This window comes from Poromitra crassiceps, assembly GCF_964638095.1.
Source record: "Poromitra crassiceps genome assembly, chromosome: 16".
NCBI lineage: Eukaryota > Metazoa > Chordata > Actinopteri > Beryciformes > Melamphaidae > Poromitra > Poromitra crassiceps.
The window spans coordinates 13,362,396-13,388,711 of NC_139645.1; the positions used below are offsets into that span (position 1 = coordinate 13,362,396).

The 26,316-nt window shown below is 45.6% G+C and overlaps 1 protein-coding gene across 1 annotated transcript in view; it reads right to left on the reverse strand.

Moving 5' to 3' along the window:
• The window catches only part of LOC310791456 (multiple epidermal growth factor-like domains protein 10), a gene marked incomplete at its 3' end in the record, with an annotated part of 114,942 nt that overhangs the window by 47,763 nt on the left and 40,863 nt on the right, over nucleotides 1-26,316 (reverse strand). Inside the window, exons 5-8 of the mRNA XM_083653147.1 lie at nucleotides 8,631-8,877; nucleotides 7,613-7,733; nucleotides 5,968-6,104; nucleotides 2,173-2,385 (exon numbers count right to left, since the gene is read on the reverse strand). Of these exons, the coding sequence (XP_083509273.1) occupies nucleotides 2,173-2,385; nucleotides 5,968-6,104; nucleotides 7,613-7,733; nucleotides 8,631-8,877 (718 nt within the window). The remainder of the gene's footprint in view (nucleotides 1-2,172; nucleotides 2,386-5,967; nucleotides 6,105-7,612; nucleotides 7,734-8,630; nucleotides 8,878-26,316) is intronic.

A 26,316-nucleotide genomic window follows, 5' to 3' on the forward strand; every position in this document is an offset into this window, starting at 1 on the left:
AGAGCGAGAGGGAGGGAGAGAGAGAGAGAGAGAGAGAGAGAGAGAGGGAGGGAGAGCGAGGGGAAGGGAGAGAGAGAGAGAGAGAGAGCGAGAGGGGGAGGGAGAGAGAGAGAGAGAGAGAGCCAAAAATGAATGGTTAAAGTGACAGTTCTATCGAATTTCACAAAAAGCCGTTTATCTCTGAATATTTTTTCTGATGCTAAAACCATGCTGTATTCAACTGCTAATGCTTACATAACTACTAACTCTACAAACTAACTCTTTTAGACAGAGAAAGTACACATTCTATTAGTACTTTTGAGATATTGTATGTTCACAAACTCAAAGCAGAAAATAATCCTCGGCTCTTGTAAAATGAGCCACAATCCTCAAAAAACGGCTTGGCAGAAGCTACCTACAGCAAGAAAAAAACGGCTGGCAGTCAATGTGTTAAGAAGAGCGAGGTGAAGCTCGTGATGAAACGTGTCTTGCTGCTGGTTCAAGGAAGTTTGGAGACGGGCAGACGAGAGGAAAGCAGGAGGAAAGCCTGCATGATTGAAGGGATCTCTGGGATCTCAGAACAAAGGGTTACTCGGTTAGGTTACTCGTTGTCTTTTACTCTCTCTCTCTTTTGAGAAAGGTTAACGTGTTTTGCTCTGAAGTCACGTTTAGTCACGCAAGTTTCTGTGAGATCCCACGTCCTCCGAGGTGACAATCTTCAGCGTCATCGTCAAGTGTGTGGTCATTAGTCATTAGTCAATCGCTAAACGGTAGCGATTGTGTGTGCGTTCCAAGATTGAAATGTTAAAAAAATCAGCTCTGTTAGCTCTGTCGTGAGGTGTGTGGACTCACAAGATTTTTATAATCTTTAAGGATTTGAAAATCTTTAGGTGTGGGTGGAGACATACATTATCTGTCTGTCTGTGTGTCTGTGTCTGTCTGTCTGTCTGTCTGTCTGTCTGTCTGTCTGTCTGTCTGTCTGTCTGTCTATCTATCTATCTATCTATCTATCTATCTATCTATCTACTTTATCTATCCATCCCTAATTTGCTATCCATCTCTAACTTCTGACTAAATTTGGATTTAATAGCTCGAACAAGGACACCTAACTCATGAAAACACATTAGCGAGAGTCCTTCTCAGGTTCAAGTTCAATGATTTACTGATGTACTGTATGAATCTCTAATAGCATATTTTTTTCATGATTGAAAGAGTGGAGAAACAGTTTCATACAAATTGCAGAAGGGCAAAGATCTCATGCTGTTTATAGCTGCACTTCAGCTATTCTCCACCTGACATTTACACTCAACAGGAGAAGTCGCGTAACCATAACCCTCCTTTCATTCATGCAGTATCATCCTACTATAAAGTCAGGAGCGTCTGTCTGTTTATCACGTCTCCAGAAACATTCGCTCGATCCACTTCACACTTGGCGGGTGTGCTGCTGGGAACCTGAGAGAGTGCAGTGTCGAATTTGGCGCAATTTGGACATGCGCATAAGTCATAGCGCCACCCGCTGGCAACACAGGAAGTGGTTTGTAACTCGGCTGTACATTAGAGTTGGGCTAACGACCTCGAGCAATTAATTAGAAGTTATGTTCGGTCACAGGCCGGCCTCGGTCACAGGGACAGTACTTGTCACAGATGAGGCTGTACCTGAGTGTGTTTGAGGCGTTGCAGGGACAGTACTTGTCACAGATGAGGCTGTACCTGAGTGTGTTTGAGGCATTGCAGGGACAGTACGTGTCACAGATGAGGCTGTACCTGAGTGTGTTTGAGGTGTTGCAGGGACAGTACTTGTCACAGATGAGGCTGTACCTGAGTCTGTTTGAGGTGTTGCAGGGACAGTACTTGTCACAGATGAGGCTGTACCTGAGTGTGTTTGAGGTGTTGCAGGGACAGTACTTGTCACAGATGAGGCTGTACCTGAGTGTGTTTGAGGTGTTGCAGGGACAGTACTTGTCACAGATGAGGCTGTACCTGAGTGTGTTTGAGGTGTTGCAGGGACAGTACTTGTCACAGATGAGGTTGTACCTGAGTGTGTTTGAGGCGTTGCAGGGACAGTACTTGTCACAGATGAGGCTGTACCTGAGTGTGTTTGAGGTGTTGCAGGGACAGTACTTGTCACAGATGAGGCTGTACCTGAGTGTGTTTGGTTTGCAGGGACAGTACTTGTCACAGATGAGGTTGTACCTGAGTGTGTTTGAGGTGTTGCAGGGACAGTACTTGTCACAGATGAGGCCGTAGAGGCTGGCAGGACAGAAGCGGTCCTGGCAGCTCGGGCCCTTGAAGCCCTCGTCACAGAGGCAGGCTCCGTTGATGTGGTAACACTTGGCGCCGTTCTGACAATCACACTTGTGGGCGCACTGCGGCCCGTAAGAGCCCACCGGACACTCGTCCTGACACCTGAGGGGGAATAAGGAGAGTGAAGGAGGGGAGACCGTGAGAAGAGGAGTGAGGACATGTGAGCTGTTTGGATCAGTGTTCACGGCTGGACTCAAGTCACATGACTTGGACTCGAATTTGAATGTGAATTGCTTGAGACTTGACTTGGTGCACGAAGAGAATACTTGAGACTTGTCTCTGACTTGTACTTTGATGACTTCAGAGCCATATGATTTCCGCAAAATGGAAAGAACGGACGGAATCACGGTATTCATTTGGAATTTGGTAATAAAAATGGAATCAACAGTAAAACATGGAATATTGCAGGATTTTCCATCATTTGGCTGAAATTCATAAAATTAGGTCTAATGATCAAAATAAGAAGTAGATCTAATGATCGTAGTAACCTAAATGATTTCATAATTGTAAAATAGCCCTAGAGAAATGATTCAGTGTTCGATTGGGGTGTTTTGAGAGGGGGGTCGGTCTTGTGTGGGACCTTTACTGCACCTCACAACTTAGTTTTCACCTTGAGAAACATGTCGAAGAGGCTGTCCCAGAGAGCCAAGTCGTAAAAAAGAAAATATCTATCACTCCTTCTTTAATATTTTTTTCCCGTTTTTTTTATCCCATTTTTATCCTCCATTAGTGCTAATTTTAATTGTATTTATCCTGGTTGCTGCTCCACCCTCTGCCGATCTGGGGAGAGCCGAAACTGGCTCCATGCTTCCTCCGAGACATGGGCAGTAGCCAGCCGCTTCTTTTTACCTGACAGGGAAAGCTTCATCGGTAGTACATAGCACGTGGGAGGATCACGCTATTCCAACGAGTTCCCCTCCCTCCGAACAGGCGCCCCGAACGACCAGAGGAGGCACCACATCAGCGAACAGGATATTGCATGTTTTGATGTGGGGTATGAAGGAAACCCCCAGGGGGCACGGGGAGAACATGCAAACTCCACACAGAAAGGACCCTTTGATGACCCCAGCCGGGTGGTGGGCACTCGAGGACATGCGGACGGGCACGCACTCCTTCAGCACTCACAGCGTCCCAGGTGGGAATCGAACCCAGGACCTTCTAGCTGTGAGGCGACAGCGCTTACCACTGCGCCACCGTGCCCCCTGAAATAATATCCCTCCTAACACCTCAATTAAAATGTAAATGGAAACAATGGAATTTGAGGAAAAAATAAAAGGAATATGGAAAAAAATAAAAGGGATTTCATATGGCTCTAGATGACTTGAAACGTCTTGGATCTTGGACCATATCTTACGTCCAGTGCAAGTGCAAGCATTATCTTTGCTAGTTTCTAGCACTCAAAATCTCCCTCTTTTTCTTTTAATTACCACTGGGTCAGTACAGTACATCAAAGGACATGTTTCAGCGACCCTAGGTGAAGGAGTCCAAATATCCTCGGGGTCTTGTTCTCGAGTGAGGGGACAAAGGAGCGGGAGACGGGCCGGAGAATCGGAGCAGCGGGGGCGGTATTGCGTTCGCTTTACCGCACCGTTGTGACGAAAAGAGAGCTGAGCCAGAAGGCAAAGTCTACCAAATCTTTTCCAGGCCCGAAGCATAAAAAAAATATATAAATTGTTTTTGAAAAGTAGTTCCTATACAAATTAATTTGAACATTTTTTAATGAACGCGTGCATTCAGAAAGCCCTTTTTGTTGAACGGGGCAACACTAGGGATGCCTTCTGGGGGGGGGGGAGGGGGTCTCCATATGCTAACGTAACATGTAACGTATCACTAGCATCCTCCTCCATACCACAGAAAAATGTGTTATTAACCACACAGCCAAATTTTTACCCTAACAAATGTTGCCAAGTATATAAAATTAGGTTTCAAAATCATGAATAACTAAGCAGTATTCTCTATGAAACTGTGTGGGCGTGTCTGCTGAATTGACCCCAGCCCCCCCCCCCCATACATCTCTGATAGATGTTTTGAATTTGCAGAGGAGAGGTACTTCAGCCTGATTGGTTCGTGGAGCATATTGTGTAATAAGTATTGAGCATAACCACGCCCACTTCAAACCAAACATCAAGAACGGTACTAAAACTTCAATGGCAATATTTAGGATTTAGATTGACACTAATGTCTAATAATTCTAGATGCACATAAGACCCTAAATGACATAGTTAGAAGGTTATTGTGGATTTGGGTTTGCAGGGACTTTAACATTCCCCAATCATAATGGCTGAATGATCCTTTTAAGCACACATTTACACTCAAAAGAATGATTGATATTTCGACTGTGATCCTACTGTTAAATAGAGTAGAACAACAGTATCATAAGTCTGACACACTAACAGAGAGATGGTGAGATGTGCTCCATCGTCACCTTCAGGGACACCATTATAAGGTCAGCAGTCGCGGCACTATGCTGAGACCCCGCGCGGTGCTGCTCAAGGTGAAAGCTTACAAAGTGGCTATATGAAGTATAATGAGCACGATTTGGAGCCGGCGCACGGCCGTTGAATAGAATAAAGATAAATTGGTTAAGACAAGTCAAAGCCCGACGTCGCCGCATCATTCTCAACACGTCCGCAACCCGAAAACCATTAGGAAATAGACAAATCACTCAATTAAAATGGCCCAGTGCGGGCGTCTGTTTTGTGTCACGTTTAAATCATGCCGACTTCCTCTGGACCCTTATCGGCTAATTCTATTAGAACGTGGACGGGGGTTGGAGAGAACTCAATCTAGGCATTATTCCATGTAGGATAATTCACCTGTCTGGGGCCTAAATGAATGGAGGTAATTTGGCTCAATTGAGAATAACGATGGAGAGAGAGAGAGAGAGAGAGGGAGTGAGAGAGAGGGAGGGAGGGAAGGAGAGAGAAATCAGGAAAAAAAGAGTCACACAGGGAGACCGGGGTTGGAGAAAATTATTTCCAACTAAATTGTCTGAGATGAAGGTAATAAAGGAACACGAAAGATTTGAATTGACTCTTTGACTAAAAATCTCCCACTGGTTCCCACCGGAGGGGAATTATTATTTTCGCGTGGGGGGGGAGAGCATGAGTGAAATGGACAAGGAAAGAAACAAAGAACAAACGGCGCAACGGAAATAACATTAATAACAATTTTAACTCGTGAAAAACACCGCTGGGTTCATAAACTGCTGCGTTCAAAGACAGCTTCAAGCAAACATTATTGTGTATTTCTCTTCAGCATGCAGACAAGGAGCGTTCATAGGCTGTCCACACACAACATGTCCAGGTCCGATAGGAAAGTGCTGTAAATTCACATATTAGCCAAATATTACCCATATACTCTCACAGCTTAGCCCCTTCAGTTTTCACATATCTCTCATCTCTCATATTGCTATTCTGCATATATTAATAGTATTTTCATAATGATTCCACTATTTCATGCTGCGTACATACTGATACATTCACATATACGTATATCGTATATATTAGCACATATTTCTAGTTCAATAATCCATATTTAAGTTGACATTAACAACTGTAACCAAATCCATACATGGTATAGTAATCCATACTTCTCTGCAAACGAGCAAATTTGCCCACATGGGATCAATAAGTTTTGATCTTATCTTATCTTATTATGAGAGTCCCTCTGGTCGTACCGTACCTCTCTCCGGTGTAGCCGGTGGTGCACTGGCATTGACCGCTGATGTGGTCGCACAGGCCGCCGTTACGACACGTGCACTCCTGGGAGCAATTAATGCCGTAGGATCCGAACGGACACGGCTGTGCACACACCGAGCCCTGAGGAGCAGCACAACGTTTACACGCTTCAAACATGTGATTAGAATGCGAGCACGTTTTACACGCATCAGACATGTGATTAGAATGCAATCGAGACAGTGATTGTTGTGAGTGTAAGACAGAGCTCATGGAAACACCATAGTCAGATTATATTAATGAGATGATGCTCTTAGTTGAAGTAGCTAAGCATGATCGCAGTGGAGTGAAAACCTTGTGTATCTCTTAAATGTTAACTTCTCAAGACCTAAGGAAAACCAGTTTCTTCCGTTTAGCCAGTGGGACTTGAACGGTTTTAAAATTAATGTTCTCATCTCATAGAGCAGTGATACTCAACTTGTGGCCCGGGGGCCAGATGCGGCCCGCGATAGGGTGCAGAGTGGCCCCCCGACCATTACAATTCACAATGAAAACTAACGTGAAATAGAGTTTGACTGAGCTCCAGTTAAATTGTCAAATACCGCCGTCTGCTCACCATGCAGGCACTTATATGTACTTAACCTAACTAACTTAACTTAATCTAACTATCCTGTTTGCACAAAATTGTCATATTAAACTCTGGTTGAAACCCCAAAAACGTACAATCCGCTACAGAAAAAATAATATTAATTTTTGTTTATTAACTGGCGCCTGGCCTCCTATCATTTTACAAAAGTGGCCCCCGGGCAAAGTAAGTTGAGTATCCCTGTCCTAGAGGAAATTAAGTCAAAACATGAAAATCACCAAGACTAAAGTTATGCATCAGTACTCTGATTTCACTTACATTACATTACTAGTATTAGATACCCGTCAAGACATGTAAACAACTTAGTCATATTTGTTGTTAGTGTAGGTTGTGGTTGTGGTGGTGGGTGTGGGTGTGGTTGTGGGTGTGGTGGTGGTTGTGGTTGTGGGTGTGGTTGTGGGTGTGGTGCAGGTTGTGGTGGTGGTTGTGGGTGTGGGTGTGGTGGTGGTTGTGGTTGTGGGTGTGGTTGTGGGTGTGGGTGTGGTGGTGGTTGTGGGTGTGGTTGTGGTGGTTGTTGTGGGTGTGGTGGTGGGTGTGGTGGTGGTTGTGGGTGTGGTGGTGGTGGTGGTGGGTGTGGTGCAGGTTGTGGTGGTGGTTGTGGGTGTGGGTGTGGTGGTGGTTGTGGTTGTGGGTGTGGTTGTGGGTGTGGGTGTGGTGGTGGTTGTGGGTGTGGTTGTGGTGGTTGTTGTGGGTGTGGTGGTGGGTGTGGGTGTGGTGCAGGTTGTGGGTGTGGTGGTGGTGGTGGTGGGTGTGGTGCAGGTTGTGGTGGTGGTTGTGGGTGTGGGTGTGGTGGTGGTTGTGGGTGTGGTTGTGGGTGTGGTGGTGGTTGTGGGTGTGGTTGTGGTGGTTGTTGTGGGTGTGGTGGTGGGTGTGGGTGTGGTGCAGGTTGTGGGTGTGGTGGTGGGTGTGGGTGTGGTTGTGGTGGTTGTTGTGGGTGTGGTGGTGGGTGTGGGTGTGGTGCAGGTTGTGGGTGTGGTGGTGGGTGTGGGTGTGGTGCGGGTCGTACCACCCAGCCGGGGGGACAGGAGCAGTCCCCCGTGACGTGATGACACGTCCCCCCGTTCTGACAGGGACAGCGCTGCTCACACAGCGTGCCGTGGCTACCGGGCGGACAGGGCGACTCACAGCTGGAGGGAACAGAGACCACAGACTCAGTTTGACTACTATAACTACTATAATAATAATAATGATAATAATAATAATGATAATGATGATAATAATAATAATAATAATAATGATAATAATGACAATAATGATAATAATAATAATAATAATAATAATAATAATAATAATAATAATAATAATAATAATAATAATAATAATAATAATAATAATACATGGCATTTCTATAGCGCTTTTCTAGAAACTCAAAGTTGCTTAACACTATACACTGAGGGGTGGCATTAGTGGGAGCGTAAAGGAAATCCATATATGGTCGCAGCCGGTCAGTCAGAGCGGGTCGACCAATGACAGATCTTGCAGGGAGCGGAAAGGGATTTTCTTCCGCTGCAGACTGAACTGGTCGGCACCAATGGCAGAGCTTATATTATACCAGCAGCCTGTTTCCATGCAGCCAGACTTCTCTCCAGGCAGGGAGGGAAGTCTGCCTGATGTTCCAGTCATGTTACATTCAAGTGGTGGAGATCGTACTTTAGCCCACCACACAACAGCTTGTTGTGTGGTGGGCTGCGCAGACAACAAATGTAAAAAATCGCCAGTTAAAGTTTTTTTGTTCTCCTGAGCAAAACAAGGAAGCCATTGAGAATTGGCGAGAAGAAAAATGTGGATCTAGCTGTCAAGAAGTAAGTTGGAGTGTTCATCTTCCGTATATACAATCTTTTTGTGCGACACGCAACCATGCACGTGACATAGGAGAACGCCAGGATTGGAGTGGGAGGGGGGTTTCCGTTTTCCCCCGTCTTGGGCGTGGCTTCTGAATGATGACGCGTACCGCATTGTCTCTATGACTCACACAGGAAGACAGACAGACAGACCAGACCAGACCAGACAGACAGACCACTCACAAGGCCCCGGTGTATCCGGGCGAGCAGAGGCACTCTCCGGTCTGGTGGTGACAGGTGGCGCCGTTGAGGCACTGGCACTCCAGCAGGCAGCCCTTGCCGTAGGAGTCGGGCTCGCACGGCTCCTCGCAGCGCCAGCCCTGGTACCCGTCGGTGCACACGCACGCTCCGGTGATCGGGTTGCACTTGGCGCCGTTCTGGCACTGGCAGCGGTTGGTGCAGTGGGGACCCCAGAAGTCGCTCTCGCAGCCTGGACAGAAGAAACCACGACATCGTTCAGTATTGGCGAAAAAATGCAAATATGCGTCTGCCTGTTGAGAGGTCTGAGACTGTGGAGAGAGCGTATGGGTGATCTGAAAATGAAATGAGAGTATCAACATTTAATGCCAGAGCTTTCACGGGTCAACGTTAAGATGGAGAAGAAGAGAGGAAGATAACAGCTTGAGAAGGATGTTTTAGTGCTCTTTCCACCACGGCTTTGTCGTTCCTCAAGGGAAGTTTTGTCTTGCTCATATTGCTGCTGCCGTCAAAAGAAACATCAAAACAGGCTTTTCCAGATACACTTATAGACAGATAGACACCAAACCTGACAATAATGTAAAACATATTGATAGAGAAAATTTACATCACATTAGCCTTTATTTGGACAATCACTAGTTATTAATATATTCATATACATTTCCATTTTAGTTACATATAGTTATGACACAGACATACTTCATAGTTAGATGACCTGTGTACATACACAGATAGACATCATATTTGGATAACCTGTGTACATACACAGACAGACGTATATAGATAACTTGTACCATACATTTGCAGCTCCTCTCTATCGCACACTGTGCCCTGTCACCGTGCCACGGTGCCCTCTGCAGGGCCAGAATAACAGATAGGTTGAGTCTACAGAGTAGCCTTCAAGTGTGCGTCAAGACATGTCATCTGATGTGCGTCAAGACATGTAATCTGATGTGTGTCCTATAAGTATCTTTGAGTTTCTGTTCAATGTATGTAAGCCTGTGTATCCATCCGTGAATATACAAGAGTGCATCTCTTGGCCAAGATCTTTGTTCAATACATCATATCAGACGACTCCTTCTGACTCCTGGCTCCATCATTTCATTTCAACTGGTTTACTTCAAGTGGTTCACTGTTTACCTTTTGGCTGTGGAATTTCATTCTCTATCACATATTGTGCTGAGTCCAGACAGTCCAGACATGTACAACTTGAGTATTACCCTGGGCCTTAATGGATTACTGCCGCTAATAGTGAAAACTCTGGAATAATCTCGGTAATAAACAATGACATGCGTATTATTTCTCACAAAAACGCTAACGAGCGAACCTTTGTGACGCCACACAGTTACGGAAATCCAATCGGCTTGTTGCGTGGGTTTAGTTGCCTGCTGTGTATTTCCGATACTGTTTACATAACACATCCAACTGCAAGTCACCTCTGATTCAGCAGGATAAGATAATGTACAGTTTATTTACAATGTCATGGATTAAGATCTGGTTCACAACAGATACGCTGTAGCATTAAAATGTAACGAGGTATATAACACCCAAAGGTAGTTCTGTAAATCTATGAACACGATTGTAACCCGCGTTTTGCAGGTACAGTCGTCAGTTTATGATTTCAAATCACCATTTACATATAAATTGAAAGTGTCATGGCGGAAGCCACATTATAAGTGCATCACATCTAGGTCGGAATCGGGAAAACACTGCCAGCGTACAAATCGTGTTTTACGAATGCTACAAACTGCTAAAAGTCGGAATGTAATAGAGAATCTGTAGGCTAAACATATAAACAGAGATATAAAATGGGAATTGAAGTCATTCAAATTAAGGATTTAATTGGTAAACCATAGGTTACAATCCTGATTATAGATTTACAGATCGGACTACATAGTACTCTTTCATCAATAAGCCTTTTACGGCACCGGCCCTCCCTCGGCAGAGTGGATTTAACAGCAACTCAATGCGGGATCTGGATTCAGAAATATATCACAAGTCTGTTAGTGGATGAATCGCCGGTATAAATCAAGACATTGGACGGAGAAAGTACAAAAGACGGGACATTTTATTGTATATTACATCATCTCAGATCAGATAAATCAAAGCACTATTATCTTTTTGATATATGCCCTGCGGGGGTGCTGCACTCCCCCAGAAGGGGAAGTAAAGTGGAGCCTCTCTGTGTGCCAAGAGCGCTGAGTGAACGACCCAAAGATAAAAGCAGGAAACCCTGGAAATGGAGGGAGGAAGGGGCCAGAGAGAGAGAGAGAGAGAGAGAGAGAGAGACATAGACAGAGACAGAGAGAGAGAGAGAGAGAGAGAGAGAGAGAGAGAGAGAGAGAGATGAGCAAAGTTGTCCAGACTTAAGGAACTTTTCTCCCCTGACGTGGGTGGTGCTTCCACATGCTACCGTGTTAAATGTTTCATCAGTAACTGAGCACAGTGGTGGACAGAGGCCGCGTGAGCAGACAACGTATAAATCACACTTTCCCACCTTACCTCTCTTCCTGCTCTCCCTCTCTCTAATTTACTGTCCCTCCTTCCCTCTGTTTTCTATCCATCTTTCTATGGTGCCCTCGCTCACCTCTCTCTCTCTCTCTCTCTCCATCTCTCTCTCGTCTCTCTCTCCATCTCTCTCTCTCTCTCTGGGAGGGGAGGCCTCTTTATTTCTCTTAACTAGTGCGCCATAGTCAGATCCTTTATCCTCTCACTGCCTCAATTATTCAGCAGCAGAGAGGCCAAATCAAGTGACTAATGTCTTTGATCAAGAGCTGCTCGCTGGCACCGAGCAGAACTTTCTGCACTAAATTAAGAGCTGAATAATATACTTTGGCATGGGATAACTCCTTCAGGGAACATTTCTGGGTTTGTTAGTGTTATCGTCGGTCTTTGCCAATAATCTAATCTGAGCTTGCTGCTCAAGACGAGAGGTTTTGCTCTTTTCTCTCTCTCTCTCTCGTCTCAAAAATATAAACCCTTAGGTTAGGTTCTCAAACCGTGCGATCTCCTTCAGTGGTTAGACCAATGATCTTCAAAGATTGTTGTCACTAGCTGACCATGATTGTTCATGAGAAATCCACGCTTTTTCCGGCGATCCATCTCTGGGTCCATTTAGTTGTTTGCTGGTGTCGTATTTTTAAGCAGCGCAGCCGCTTCTATACGTGACGTGTGTGTTCATCCGTCCGTCCGTCTGTGTGTATGTAGCGTGAGAGGATTTGTCCCCCCCCCCACAAGCGAGCGAGCGAGAGAGAGAGAGAGGGTGTGGTTCGGTGGTCGAGCGAGGTCGACAGTGAATGGAGCGGGTGAAACACGCACGCCGGCGGTCTTGAGAGCACACTTTGGAGGAGATCGAGGCTGCTTTGCACCTCTGTGAGCGAGGCCTGATAAATGGCCAGTCACACAGGTTCGTTACAGAAGAACACTGCAACACATGGAACCTGGCTTGTGTTAAAGTGTGGACCAGTGACATCACTGGTCCACACTAACTCAAATGAATAACTCATTAACTCAAATCAACTCTCAATAACTGTCAAACTGAAGTCATTCATCTAGTTTGACAGTGATTGAGAGTTGATTTGAGTTAATGAGTTATTCATTTGAGTTAGTGTGGACCAGTGATGTCACTGGTCCACACTTTAGCAATCAATAACTGTCAAATTAAATGACAGACTTCAAAACAGTTTACAGTTTTCTGATATACTACTGATGTTCTAATGATACAAAGCTGGTTGAAAATGGGCGGAGTGTTCCTTTAACTGGCTGGGATTTAACATGCTCTGAACCTGGAAAGAGGGAGAGAGAGAGAGAGAGAGAGAGAGAGAGAGAGAGAGAGAGAGAGAGAGAGACAGGGGGGCGGGATTTCAGTGGGCGGGACTACTTGCCTTGACAGACAAACTCCTTCAGCCAATCGGCGTCACAAAATCCAATCCAAATCCACTCCGAAGAATGGCAAAAACGTCTTCTCCACCGAGAAACTCCTCCTGCGGTAACTGCACGACACGTATGGCTGCGTTTACTCTACTAACGTTAGCGTTGCTACTCGTTGCTACGGGGAGCCGCCGTACTATTTCGCCAGCGGCGCCGCGTCCCCCGATTGGCCGGGTTACGTTGTCAACTACAGTACGAGGCAGGTCCCTGATTGGCCCCGTGGACTTTGTCATTTCTGGAAATGGCTGGGGGATGGGCGGGGCTGGAGGCCAGGCATGCAGATCCGCAGAGCGAGACGGAATGTGAGTTTGACGCGAGTTTGACGCGAGTTTGAACCAGGCTAAAGACACGGAGCACAAAGAAACGAGAACAAGTCAGGCTAACGAGCACAGAGAAGCAATCGGCTTGGTCTAATCTACTCCAGCAGGGAGAAGTGTGTCTACCTCCATGAAGGACGCCACAGCTTCTCAGGCTGAGTGGAAGAACCTGCTAATCTGATGCTGATATAAGCCACTGGACACCATCATGTGTCACCACAGGAAACACTGGGAACACAAACTCCGACTTCCATGACTCACTTTGCTTTTCTAAACAAGTTGAGAAAAATCCTTATATAAAGAGTTTCAAGCCTGGCAGCAAGCCAAGCAGCCAAGCTACTGAATCATGAGTGACCATAAAACAAAAAGAAAGAATAAAAACGGGGAAGAAGGAGGAGGGGGGGGGGATAAAAAGTCTAATCACATTAATCTTGTAGAGCAATTTGCCATTTTTTGAGAAGTGCTCCATACATAAAATACATTATCATTATTATTAGTATTATCCTTATCGTCGTCAACCCCCCCACCCCCATGGAACACGAAGCAGTAATGTATTATCCCTACAGTACATAAACCCCATATTAGCAATGAATGACCAGGGAAATTATTTAAACAACTATTATTCACTCTTAGAATAGTAACCGAGGAACTGCTCTAACTCTCAAGGTGGAGTGGAGGCTCAGCTATTTTCCAGATTGTTTTCCATTAATATCAGCCAAAACTGCCAATATAAAGAATAAATAATGCCTCTGCTGATCTGGGGAGAGCCGAGACTAGCACCATGCTTCCTCCGACACATGCGCAGTTGCCAGCCACTTCTTTTCACCTGACAGCGGGGAGGACGTCCGACGTCCGGCACCACGTCGCAGGTGGGAGGATCACGCTATTCCCACCAGTTCCCATCCCCCAGACCAGGCGCCCCGACCGACCAGAGGAGGCGCTAGTGCATCGACCAGGACACATACCCCTAATCCGGCTTCTCACCCTCAGACACAGCCAATCGTGCCTGTATGGACCAAGCTGGAGGTAACACGGGGGTGTGCGAACCTGCGACCCTCGCGTTGGTGGGCAGGGAATCTACCGCTACACTACCCGGAATGCCCACTCTACTCTGTCTTAACTCTGTAGACCAGCGGAATGTGTTTGGTGATGTTTTACACACACATGCTGATGCTGTGCATGGCTGATTAATGTCATCATTAAATTATTTGCTGCATCTAAAGTTTAAATTCTCTCCTCTCTCTCCAACCATTCATAAAAACTTCAGAGTCGCACACCCTCCTCGTTGTTTCTCATGACACAAGCAAAAGCTATGCAAATGTAATAATGATTGATTAATCATCCATCATTATCAAGTGTTATGACAGGATGTTGAGGAGTGTCTTTGTGAGGCAGGGCTTGGTTTTGGTGCAGGGAAAGACAGCGGAGTGCGTTTACATCGCCCTTAGTAAGTAGCGGGAACGCGCCTGGAAGTCGGCGAGCGTGGCCATTGAATAAAACGGATGATTCAGCAGAAAGCTAGGCGTGTTTATCGGATTTCCCATAATCCGCTAACGACCTTTATCTGATAAAGCATGTCGGACGATGCTGTTTACAAACTTTACACAACCACTTGAATAATCTGGTAAGCCCATAAGTCAGATCATGATGGCTTTATGACTGTGCATGGAAACACTCTCTGATGCAGATTGAAGGGAGACTAATTTAGGCCATGTTCAGACTAGGAGGCCAAATCTGATTTGTGAACTTTAGTGACCTATTAATGATTCTATACAGATTGGTTTTATGGGTCTGGATGCTCCAAGTCTGATTTGTGTCACTTGTCCCAAACCACATAGGTCTGGACACACAGATCCGACTTGAACACTTGCCCAAATCAGATTTGTGGCAGTGCGGACACACTCCCAAATCAGATTTGGGAAACCAATCAAGATAATGATGATTAACGACTTTAGCAGCAAATCGGATTTGCCTGTAATGTGAACATGGCCAGAGACTCGCCAATCAGCAGTTTTTTTTTGTTTTGTTGTTTCTTTATACCCTGGTGAACAGGCCCTGTTCACCAGTCAATAGTAAAGTCACATGGTGGGACAAGACTTGGTGATGAACTGGGTGAGATTCAGAGAAGGCTCTCACGAGTGTTTCTCCCCAAGAGCAGGGAGAAAGATCTGCACTTTAATTCATCTGGTGTGTGTGTGTGTGTGACTCTTTATGGGCCTTTATTATTATTTATTATTTTTAGGTTGATTGAACTGGAATTAGAGAGTGGTGAAAAAGTTCAATACTCACTGGAGACAAGTGATTTTGGATTTCCAAATACCCACTAGAGGGGCTTTTCAGACAAAAAAGTTTGGCTACTTATTTTTATTTAATTATCTGGAGATAATTTTGATTATCAGAATCAGAATCAGAATCAGAATCAGAAAGACTTTAATGATCCCCGGGGGGAAATTGGAATATATAATATATAATATATATATATATATATATATATATATATATATATATATATATATATATATATATATATAATATATATTATATATATTATATATATTATAATATATTATAATATATATATTATATATATATATATATATATATATATATATATATATATATATATATATATATATATATATATTATAATATATTATAATATATATAATATATAATATATTATATAATATTCATATATAATATATGAATGCATATAATAGGGTGTCTTTACCCCTAAAACAAAGTAAATATTTCACTATCATCAGCATCTCAAAACTGACCTACCGGTGGATCAAGAGTCATTGCAAAAAGACATTTATGGCGAGGTGCAGTTTGGTGACGTTACAGTAACGTCTGTGGCGGGACGTAACCCTCCTCGATGACTTCATTCTTTAATATGCAGAGAAAACGTTGCCACAGGAAGAGGATGCCTGTGTGCCAGGCAGAGTGTGATGGATGAGTGCTGTGATGGGACAGGAAGTTAGGGGAAGCCCTGGCTGTCAATAGCCAGGCAGAGTGTGATGGATGAGTGCTGTGATGGGACAGGAAGTGGGGGAAGCCCTGGCTGTCAATAGCCAGGCAGAGGGATGGTGCTGAGTGGCTGAAAACGCAGACTGCTGCTGGGGCATCGCTTGAGCTATGGAGAGGCTCCGTGCTGCTGGGGCATCGCTTGAGCTATGGAGAGGCTCCGTGCTGCTGGGGCATCGCTTGAGCTATGGAGAGGCTCCGTGCTGCTGGGGCATCGCTTGAGCTATGGAGAGGCTCCGTGCTGCTGGGGCATCGCTTGAGCTATGGAGAGGCTCCGTGCTGCTGGGGCATCGCTTGAGCTATGGAGAGGCTCCGTGCTGCTGGGGCATCGCTTGAGCTATGGAGAGGCTCCGTGCTGCTGGGGCATCGCTTGAGCTATGGAGAGGCTCCGTGCTGCTGGGGCATCGCTTGAGCTATGGAGAGGCTCCGGCGCTCGTTTGTCTTGGCTGGAGGGCAGAGGGGCTGGACCCCGCTGTGATTTGATTGGTTTTTATTTGTGAGCGAATGTCCAAAAGCAGGGTGTGCACAGCCTGTTTGCTGGAAGCATCACTGATGATATCACTGATGACATCATCACTGAACTATAGCCCTCAGCCTTTGGGGCAATCAGCCTTAGCATAGGATAGCATGGATACCAATGTGACAGGGACTGCTGTTTTTGGTAACACGTGGGCCATGGTCTTTTTCTTTACAGATTATGAAAGTGCAGATTGCAAGCTTTCAAATGATGTGTCATACACTGAAATCTGAAAGTAGCTGAAGAAGATATGCTTATTTGAATGTTCCTACTCCTAAAAGCAACATTCAGAGAAAATATTGCCATGAAAGTTGGTGAACACGCTAACATGTTACACATCTAAACGTGTGTAACATGAAAAAAAAATCATCAGAAAACAACATTTGATCTTGATTTGTGCAATTTCACGGATGCCTACTTGTTACACCTTTCTTGATCTTCCTTGAGCCATGTACCAAAGACTACCTGCAGCACTAAAACGACTTCTTTAGAAGTCCATTTTGGACTTAAGCAAATCATTTGTTTCTCATGTTGCGATACATTTCTTGGGATTAATTGTTCAGCTCTACCACCCACAAACGTCTCACACACACTCACACACACACACACACACACACACACACACACACACACACACACACACACACACACACACGCGCACACACACAGGATGTAATTTGCAACATCAGGTCAAATCTGTGTCCACGACACCAGACACTAACCTGTAATAGATCAAAATCATAAAAGCAACAGAAATGTAAAGAAACTATTTTGGAGTCTGGTCTGATCTCACAACCCCGATCACTCCATACAGAGACGTCTCCATCTTCTCTGAATTGAGAGGCACTAAACGGATGAATACATGATTATAAAGATGAATACATGATTATGAAGATGAATACATGATTATAAAGATGAATACATGATTATAAAGATGAATACATGATTATAAAGATGAATACATGATTATAAAGATGAATACATGATTATAAAGATGATGAATACATGATTATAAAGATGAATACATGATTATAAAGATGATGAACACATGATTATAAAGTCGTGCTGTGTGTGTCGTCTAGCTCGCCTTCAAGATGCCATCCTGTCAGGAGGAGGCTGGGGATCGATGCTGCTGTCAGCCAATGAACGCCTTCTCAGCTCTACTCACAGCTTCTGCCAGGGTATACCAATGGACACACACACACCCCCACACACACCCAGACACACACACACACACACACACACACACACACACACACACACACACACACACACACACACACACACACACACACACCACACACACACACTGACAGCTTCCAGCTTATTTCATTCATTCTTAATCAGTGGCATCTTGGTCATAAACTTGTGGACCAGAGGAAAATTGGCTTGGAGGAATTTGTGGAGGAATGTACAAAGTGACCTTTAGTGATAATTGGCAAGGGTCTTGTTTTGGTTGATTTTAGCGACACCTCTGGTGACAGTGCTTTGTTGTTTTGCATTCAATAACGAGACTGGCTCAACACACAGTAATAATAATACAGACGCTCTGCCGTCCGGGTAGCGTGGCGGTAGATTCCCTGCCTACCAACACGAGGGTCGCAGGTTCGCGGCCCCGTGCTTCCTCCGGCTTGGTCGGGCGTCCATACAGGCGTGATCGGCTGGTGTCTGCGGTGTGGGAAGCCCGAATGAGGGTATGTGTCCTGGTCGCTGCACTAGCGCCTCCTCTGGTCGGTCGGGGCGACTGCTCGGGGCGCGGAAGGGAACTTGTGGGAATAGCGTGATCCTCCCACGTGCTACAGTACGTCCTGCCGGTGACGCTGACGGGTGAAAAGAAGCGACTGGCAACTGCACATGTATCAGAGGAAGCATGGTGCTAGTCTACGGCTCTCCCCAGATTGTCAGAGGGGGTGGGGCAGCGACCGGGGGCAGCAGGGGGAATTGGCCAAGTACAACTGGGGAGAAAATGGGGGGAAATCAGAAAGGGGAAAAAACACTCAGTGTAGAATGCAGCTTCTTATATTTCATCCGCCGTATAATAGACCTATTTATTCCACACACAGCCTTATTGTTGTTTCCGTGAACATAAAACACACTTGGTGGGGAGCTGAGGATTTTCCACCTCAGTGTTTAGAACAGCTAATGTAAAAGCTGCCATCAACTTGATGTAGCTGAAGCAGGACTGTATGCTGTGAAAGCTCCCATATGTTACACTTTCCACTGTTTTATTGTATGTTTTGAGGTCCATTCAACTCTGTCTATGTGGTGTCATGTACCAGAAACACTCTCACGTTCTCATGTTTCCACCATCTCTCTGAGCCTTACCAAGAGCAGCGTGTTTATGCTGCTGTGTCTTTAAGGCTCATTAATATTAACGACCCTCTGTTCTGATTGGCTGATTGCATGTGTCTTTAACTGCTGAACGCTGCACAGTGATTGGCTCCAGGATTCGTGACGTCACAAATCATGCTTGTTGAAAATGGTCTTTTCAGTGAGCTCAGAGAAGCCTTCTAGTGTCAAACTCTGCACAAACATGCTGCACGGTGAAGCTCGAACATGCAACTGTAGGAACAAGATTGTCGATTAGTCGATCGACAGAAAAATAATCGACAACTATTTTGATAATCGATTAATCGTTTGGAGTATTTTTTTTAAAGAAAAAAAGTCAAAATTCTCTGATTCGAGCTTCTTAAATGTGAATATTTTCTGGTTTCTCTACTCCTCTGTGGCAGTAAACTTAATCTTAAAACTTAATATCTTTGGGATGGGGACAAAACAAGACATTAGAGGACGTCATCTTGGACTTTGGGAAACACTGATCGCCATTTTTTTCACCATCTTCTGACATTTTATAGACCAAAACAACTAATCGAATAAGCGAGAAAATAATCGACAGATGAATCGATAATGAAAAGAATGGTTAGATGCAGCCCTAAGTACAGTCAAGCCAAAGTACAGTAAAGACATCCAGCAGCAGCAGCGGGCACTGAGCCTGGCAGCACGGCAGCAGTTTATCCAAGGCCACACACTGCTTGCATGAGTAAAAGTATCATCAGCAGCCTGTCAAACAGCCCTGTGCCTCTGCTCTCCCCTGACAAATGACTCAACAATACTTTAGAAGAGAAGCGGTGGAGCCACTCTCGCCTCCAAAACAAACTGATGAAAGCGGCCGATAAAGGAAGTGTGGACGCTTGGTATGCAGGGGCCGTAAAAAAAAAATCCTTTTTATTTTTTCTAAATTGCACCCCCCAAATTCTGTTTTCCCCCCCCACTTTAATTTAAATCTGGATGACTTGGCTCCCTCACACAGCCTCTTCCACGTTTCTCAAGTTGTGAGGTGACGTAAAGACCGATCCCCCTCTCAAAACACCCCGATCGAAAACAGATTTTTTTTTCTCTATGCCAGGGGTGGGCAATTTTTTTTCTTCCCTGAGGGTCCAAACTGACTTACATCAAGTAAGCGAAGGGCCACACATTGGAGATTATACCTGCCAACACTGCTGATTTTCACGGGAGTCTCCCTATTTTTAACCCTCTCTCCAGTTGTGATTGGTGATTTCTTGTTAATCTCCTGATATAATAGTGATACAAATCCAATGGCTGTAGCAGATGAGATTTACTAACATAATTATGCCTTCTATTGAGTTTTTGGGGGTCGTTTTGTTTTTCTTTGAGTCCGGCCCTGGGGCCGCAAGAAGTGACTGTAGAACAGTCATTTCTTACACATGAGATTACTTTGAGCCTTTTAGTCATAAAGATTATTGAAAGATAGTCCATATTCCAGACAGAAATGTTATAACAGAAGTGGAGTATTGGGCAGAATGACATGAACATTTGGACACTTATTCAGCGGGTATCTTGCATGTTGCGTTCAAGTGCACTGTAAAAAAGAAAAAAAAAAGCAATTCCATCGTGGGCCACACAGGGGGCACCCGCGGGCCACATGCCATGTGTGCTCGAGGCCTATTTTATAATTATGAAATCATTTAGGCTACTAGAATTGATTTGAATAATTAGGCCTACTTTGATCAATTCCTGCCAAACTATGTATGGAAAATTCTGCAATATTCCATGTTTCACAGATTCCATTTTTATTACCGAAATCCATGATTCCGTCTGTTTTTCCTGCATTGCGGAAATCACATGGCCCTATACGAGGGATCAGCCGAGCAGCATTTTGGTAAACAAACCGTCACTGGGTGGAAATAGCAATGGGACCCTATGGAGCGAGCCTTGAATGAGTGCTCACTCTAGCCCCAGCTGTGCGGTGTACATTTTAAAAACTGCGAACAGTTCACACAACCTTAACACGACGTGCATATATTATACATCAAGCTCTTGAGCTATACAGTACTTCTGCTCTCACTCAGGATGTCAAAATATAAGCGATGTGATGTATCGTTTTTGAGAGATGAACTTTTGTTTGGCACAACTCATACTAGTTAACTGCTGCGGTTCCGGCTGTTTTGCGGTGATTTGTTGTTGTTGTGACGTCACGCTGATCCCTCGTATAGGCACGTGTGTGTAATCTGTGCGTACTTGTTGTTGCAAACTGAGAGTAAATTAAGTTTTCATACTCTCTGAAACACCCTCATCAGTAAAGAACTAAGAATAAGCAACGCTGAGTTATTAGGAGTTGACCCGTACATAAACATGCACGCGTAGGTTTAATTCAAAGTCATTGATTTCCTATTTTCAATTAATAATTGTAATTAGTGGCAGCATATTTCAGGCTGTATGGGACATGGGTCGATGATGGGGGGGGGGGGGGGGGGGGGGTCGAGGCTAGAGGACAACCCAGATGGATGACACAGTTTACTGCTCACTGGACCAGGATGGAGCGGCACTTTATTGTGACACTGACCGACTCAATGACTGTGTGTGTGTGTGTGTGTGTGTGTGTGTCTGCGTCTGTGTGTCTGTCTGCGTGTGTCTGCGTCTGTGTGTCTGTGTGTGTGTGTGTGTGTGTGTGTGTGTGTGTGTTTACAGATCCCTCCTTTTAATGAGGCCATTTCCATGTCTGGATAATGGGCCCGGGAAAGTCAACATTGCCTCAATCAATGCTGGAAACAGTCATTTTAAGACAATGGGGGAAACGACTCCGTTGCACTGCACTTTTCACACGCTTTTTTGAAGACTAAATAATTGCTGTCATTAGCGGTCGTCAACATGTTTGTCGTAGAATGATGCATGAGATTTGGCAACCTTTCACTCGATGTTTCGCTCGCACGCGCGTGTGTGCGTGTGTGTGTGTGTGTGTGCGCGTGTGTGTGTGTGTGTGTGTGGGACTCGTTCAGGCATACCCTGCCTTGCTTTGTCGTGGGTAATTGTCTTTTAATGATCCCATTTGATGCAAACTTGGGGCATAAATCTGAGCAGAGATCTAATGACTCTGGGCAGGTGGACGTCCTCCTCCCACTGACGCGCGGGCTAATATCCAGAGGTGTGAGGAGGCTCCTCCCACTGACGCGCGGGCTAATATCCAGAGGTGTGAGGAGGCTCCTCCCACTGACGCGCGGGCTAATATCCAGAGGTGTGAGGCTCCTCCCACTGACGCACGGGCTAATATCCAGAGGTGTGAGGCTCCTCCCACTGACGCGCGGGCTAATATCCAGAGGTGTGAGGAGGCTCCTCCCACTGACGCGCGGGCTAATATCCAGAGGTGTGAGGAGGCTCCTCCCACTGACGTGCGGGCTAATATCCAGAGGTGTGAGGAGGCTCCTCCCACTGACGCGCGGGCTAATATCCAGAGGTGTGAGGAGGCTCCTCCCACTGACGCGCGGGCTAATATCCGGAGGTGTGAGGAGGCTCCTCCCACTGACGCGTGGGCTAATATCCAGAGGTGTGAGGAGGCTCCTCCCACTGACGCGCGGGCTAATATCCAGAGGTGTTTGGCTCCTCCCACTGACGCGCGGGCTAATATCCAGAGGTGTGAGGCTCCTCCCACTAAGGAGCCTCACACATATAGAGAAATATGTTGACCCCTAAAAAGAAACATAAAATCAAATGGTGTTATTTTCTTTTACCTTTATTTATACAGGGGGAGTCTCACTGAGAGCCCTCCTTTTCAGGAGCTCCCTGCTCACAGCCACACACACATGTTCATACTTATTATTGGTACTCTGGTCTGTTTGCCGGCCTCACCGGCCAAATATATGCCTGGCGCTATGACTTTACAGAGAGTGAAACTTCTAAAAAGCTCAAATCTTATCAGATGAGGGACCCTATGGGACATAAATCGTATCAAATGGGGGTCTGTGGTATCATTTTGTCAGTTTAGGGGTCCTTGACATGAAAAGGTTTGTGAACCACTGTCCTAGGAGTCGTCCACCGGACCGGATGCAGAGGGAAACTACCCATATCCAACTGGCAACTACTACTGTCAGTGAAAATCAGAGATGGGACCATATCAAAATCATGGGTGAGAAAAATGAATCCATTTTGTTCTGCTATAGTCATCACAAATGAGACGCTTGGCTTGCCATCGCAATTTCACAAGCTCTCATCAAATCATTATTATATTATTATAGAATCAGCCTGAGTTGTACTTGTTAACGAAGCTCGAAGTGGCGTATTGAGGACGTAGTTGCGTATGTACGTAGCCTAGTGTACTAAACCTGCACTGCTTACTTCACCACCTGGGTGTTTTTTGAGCAGCCAGCTTCCCTTAAATGAACAAGTTTGAACTCATGATTGTCCAGATCTTCATGATGGGAGAGGATCCCATGATCCCAAGGCGATGACTCCTACTGTCCAGAACAATGACTGAGCGACTTTGAGGAACGCTGCCCAATAAAATGATCGTGTGAAAAGTGTGAGGAGGCTCCTCCCACTGACGCGCGGGCTAATATCCAGAGGTGTGAGGCTCCTCCCACTGACGCGCGGGCTAATATCCAGAGGTGTGAGGCTCCTCCCACTGACGCGCGGGCTAATATCCAGAGGTGTGAGGAGGCTCCTCCCACTGACGTGCGGGCTAATATCCAGAGGTGTGAGGAGGCTCCTCCCACTGACGCGCGGGCTAATATCCAGAGGTGTGAGGAGGCTCCTCCCACTGACGCGCGGGCTAATATCCAGAGGTGTGAGGAGCAACATCAGACAGCTGATGGCTCCATTTGGCCCAGGTCAGACGTCAGACCTTCGTCCGAGCACGTTACCTCCTAGGGGCAGTGGTTCTCAAAGTGGGGCAGTGGTTCTCAAAGTGGGGTCCACTTTTTATTTTCCACACTCTCTCATACTGATTCTTCTCTATGATTCTGTCTCCCAGCGTGAGGGGAAAAAATGACCCAAGATCTCTCTGACCTCTTGTCTTTTTTCCATGCAGAAAATCCCAAAATGTCAGATTATTTCAGTGTGCAAAGCCTACTCATACTTCATACTGTCAAGTCCCCGGCTTGCAAATGTGCCGGAGACTCTTTGGAAAATGAGCTACTTCTTGGGTTTTAGCTGTGACAGTACATGGTCGCTTGTGAGGAAAAACCCACTAGAATATGATTACAAGGGCAAATCAAATTATAGCAGTTTCTGGTTTCATAACGTCTTGTGATGATCAAATAAACATTTATAATGGAGCAGACCTGGGATCAATGTAACATGACAGTTTGGATAGATTGCACTGTGAGTGAAGGTGGTATCTAACAGTTGCTGTAAATTCATGTCTTTTCTTCATATTTCAATTTCCTCCTGCTCTTTGCTGTACAGTACATATTGTGTATTAGTTTTACAATGCTCCCACCTGCATATATAATTACCTCCACCAAGGAGGTTATGTTTTAATTTGTAGGATTACGGAAAAACTACTGGCTCGATTTTCATGGAACTTCGTGGAAGGGTGTGGCATGGGGCGAGGAAGAACCTGTTACATTTTGGAGCATATCTGGATCTGACTCACGATCAAACAATAATAGCACATTGGCCATTTTTGCATTCATTCATTTTTTTGTCTGCTGAAAATTTGCATAACCTAATAGCACAGTATATATCAGTGATACTCAACTTGCGGCCCGGGGGCCAGATGCGGCTCGCGATAGGGTGCAGAGTGGCCCCCCGACCATTTTCTCATTCACAATGAAAACTAACGTCAAATATGGCACTTACAGTATATGTAAAAATGATACAAATGTATCCCATTTTTATCCCCCGTTAGTGCTAATTTTAATTTATTTATCCTGGTTGCTGCTCCACCCTCTGCCAATCTGGGGAGAGCCAAAACTGGCTCCATGCTTCCTCCGAGACATGGGCAGCAGTCAGCCGCTTCTTTTCACCTGACAGCTGGGAAGCTTCACCGGTATGACATAGCACGTGGGAGGATCACGCTATTCCAACCAGTTCCCCTCCCTCCGAACAGGCGCCCCTAACAACCAGAGGAGGCACCACATCAGTGACCAGGATATTGCATGTTTTGGTGAAGGGGTTCCTATATGAAGGAAACCCCCAGGGCGCACGGGGAGAACATGCAAACTCCACACTAACTTAACTTAACCTAACTAACTATCCTGTGTGGACAAAATTGTGAGACTAAACTCCAGCTGGCACCCCAAAAACCTACAATCTGCTACAGAAAAATGTATATTACTGTAATGTTTGTTTATTGACTGGCCCCTGGCCTCCTGTCATTTTGCAAAAGCAAGTTGAGTATCCCTGGTATATATCCTTTCCCATATATTTTTTTTAACTTACACATACCTAACACACTCCAGTCAGTTGCATATGTTTATATGCATATTATGTTTATAGGCACTGGTAATCGAACTGTAGTTGGTCCCTGCTGTGTGCTGTGCTGCGGCTGCCCACTGCTCCTGGTTCTGGGAGGCTTCCTAGTGGAGGATGGGTCAAATTGCAGAGGATGAATTTCCCCACCGGGACAATAAAAGGACAACTAAAAGGACTATAAAGGACTATAAAGGACTATAAAGGACTTACTATATAACCCAACTGCTCCTCTTTTGCTGTCGTAGTAACTTCGCTCCGGGAAACTATTTCTCCACGGGGATGATTGAAGTGTCATAAGGATGTTAAAGCTGGTGCTGCTTTGTGCCTGTCTGTCCTAAAGAGCAGGAGTGGCTTTAGGGAATCCCTTCAGGAAGCAGCAGATCCACCTTCACTCTCACTCGGAGGTCGCGCCGACTCCCGAGTCCCCTTTGAGTAAAGGTCACGACGGCTTGAAGTGCAAAAATGACTGGGGAAAGGAAGTGGATGGAGATATGATAAAGAGACCTGGGGAGGCTGCTCTTCTTCTCTGAGCAAATAAATGTAAAGTGTGTGTGGGGGGGGGGGGGGGGGGGGGGGGGGGGGGGGGGGGCGCTAGCCACTGAATAATTCCTGGGCGTTTTCAAAGTCAAAGCCAAGTCAGTGGCGTCGGGAGGAGGAGGAGGAGGAGAATGCATTGTTGCTGCCGGTCACTCCAGCTGAAAGGCGACTGCAGGACGATAAGCAAGTTAGTTGGGAATTAATCAGAAGAGCATGCAGGGGGGAGAGAGAGAGAGAGGGAGAGAGAGAGGGAGAGGGAGAGAGAGCAGGAGAGAGAGGGAGAGAGACAGAGACAGAGAGGGAGAGAGAGAGCGAGAGGGAGAGAGAGGGAGAGGGAGAGAGGGAGAGAGAGAAGGAGAGAGAGAGACAGAGACAGAGAGGGAGAGAGAGAGAGAGAGGGAGGGAGAGAGAGGGAGAAAGAGAGAGGGAGAGAGAGAGGGAGAGAGGGTGAGAGAGAGAGGGAGAGATCGAGAGAGGGAGAGACAGGGAGAGAGAAAGAGGGGGAGAGGGAGAGATCAAGAGAGAGAGGGAGCGAGAGGGGGAGAGAGAGAGGGAGAGAGAAAGTGAGGGAGAGAGAGAGAGATGAAGAGAGAGAAAGAGAGAGAGAGATGAAGAGAGAGAGAGAGGGAGAGAT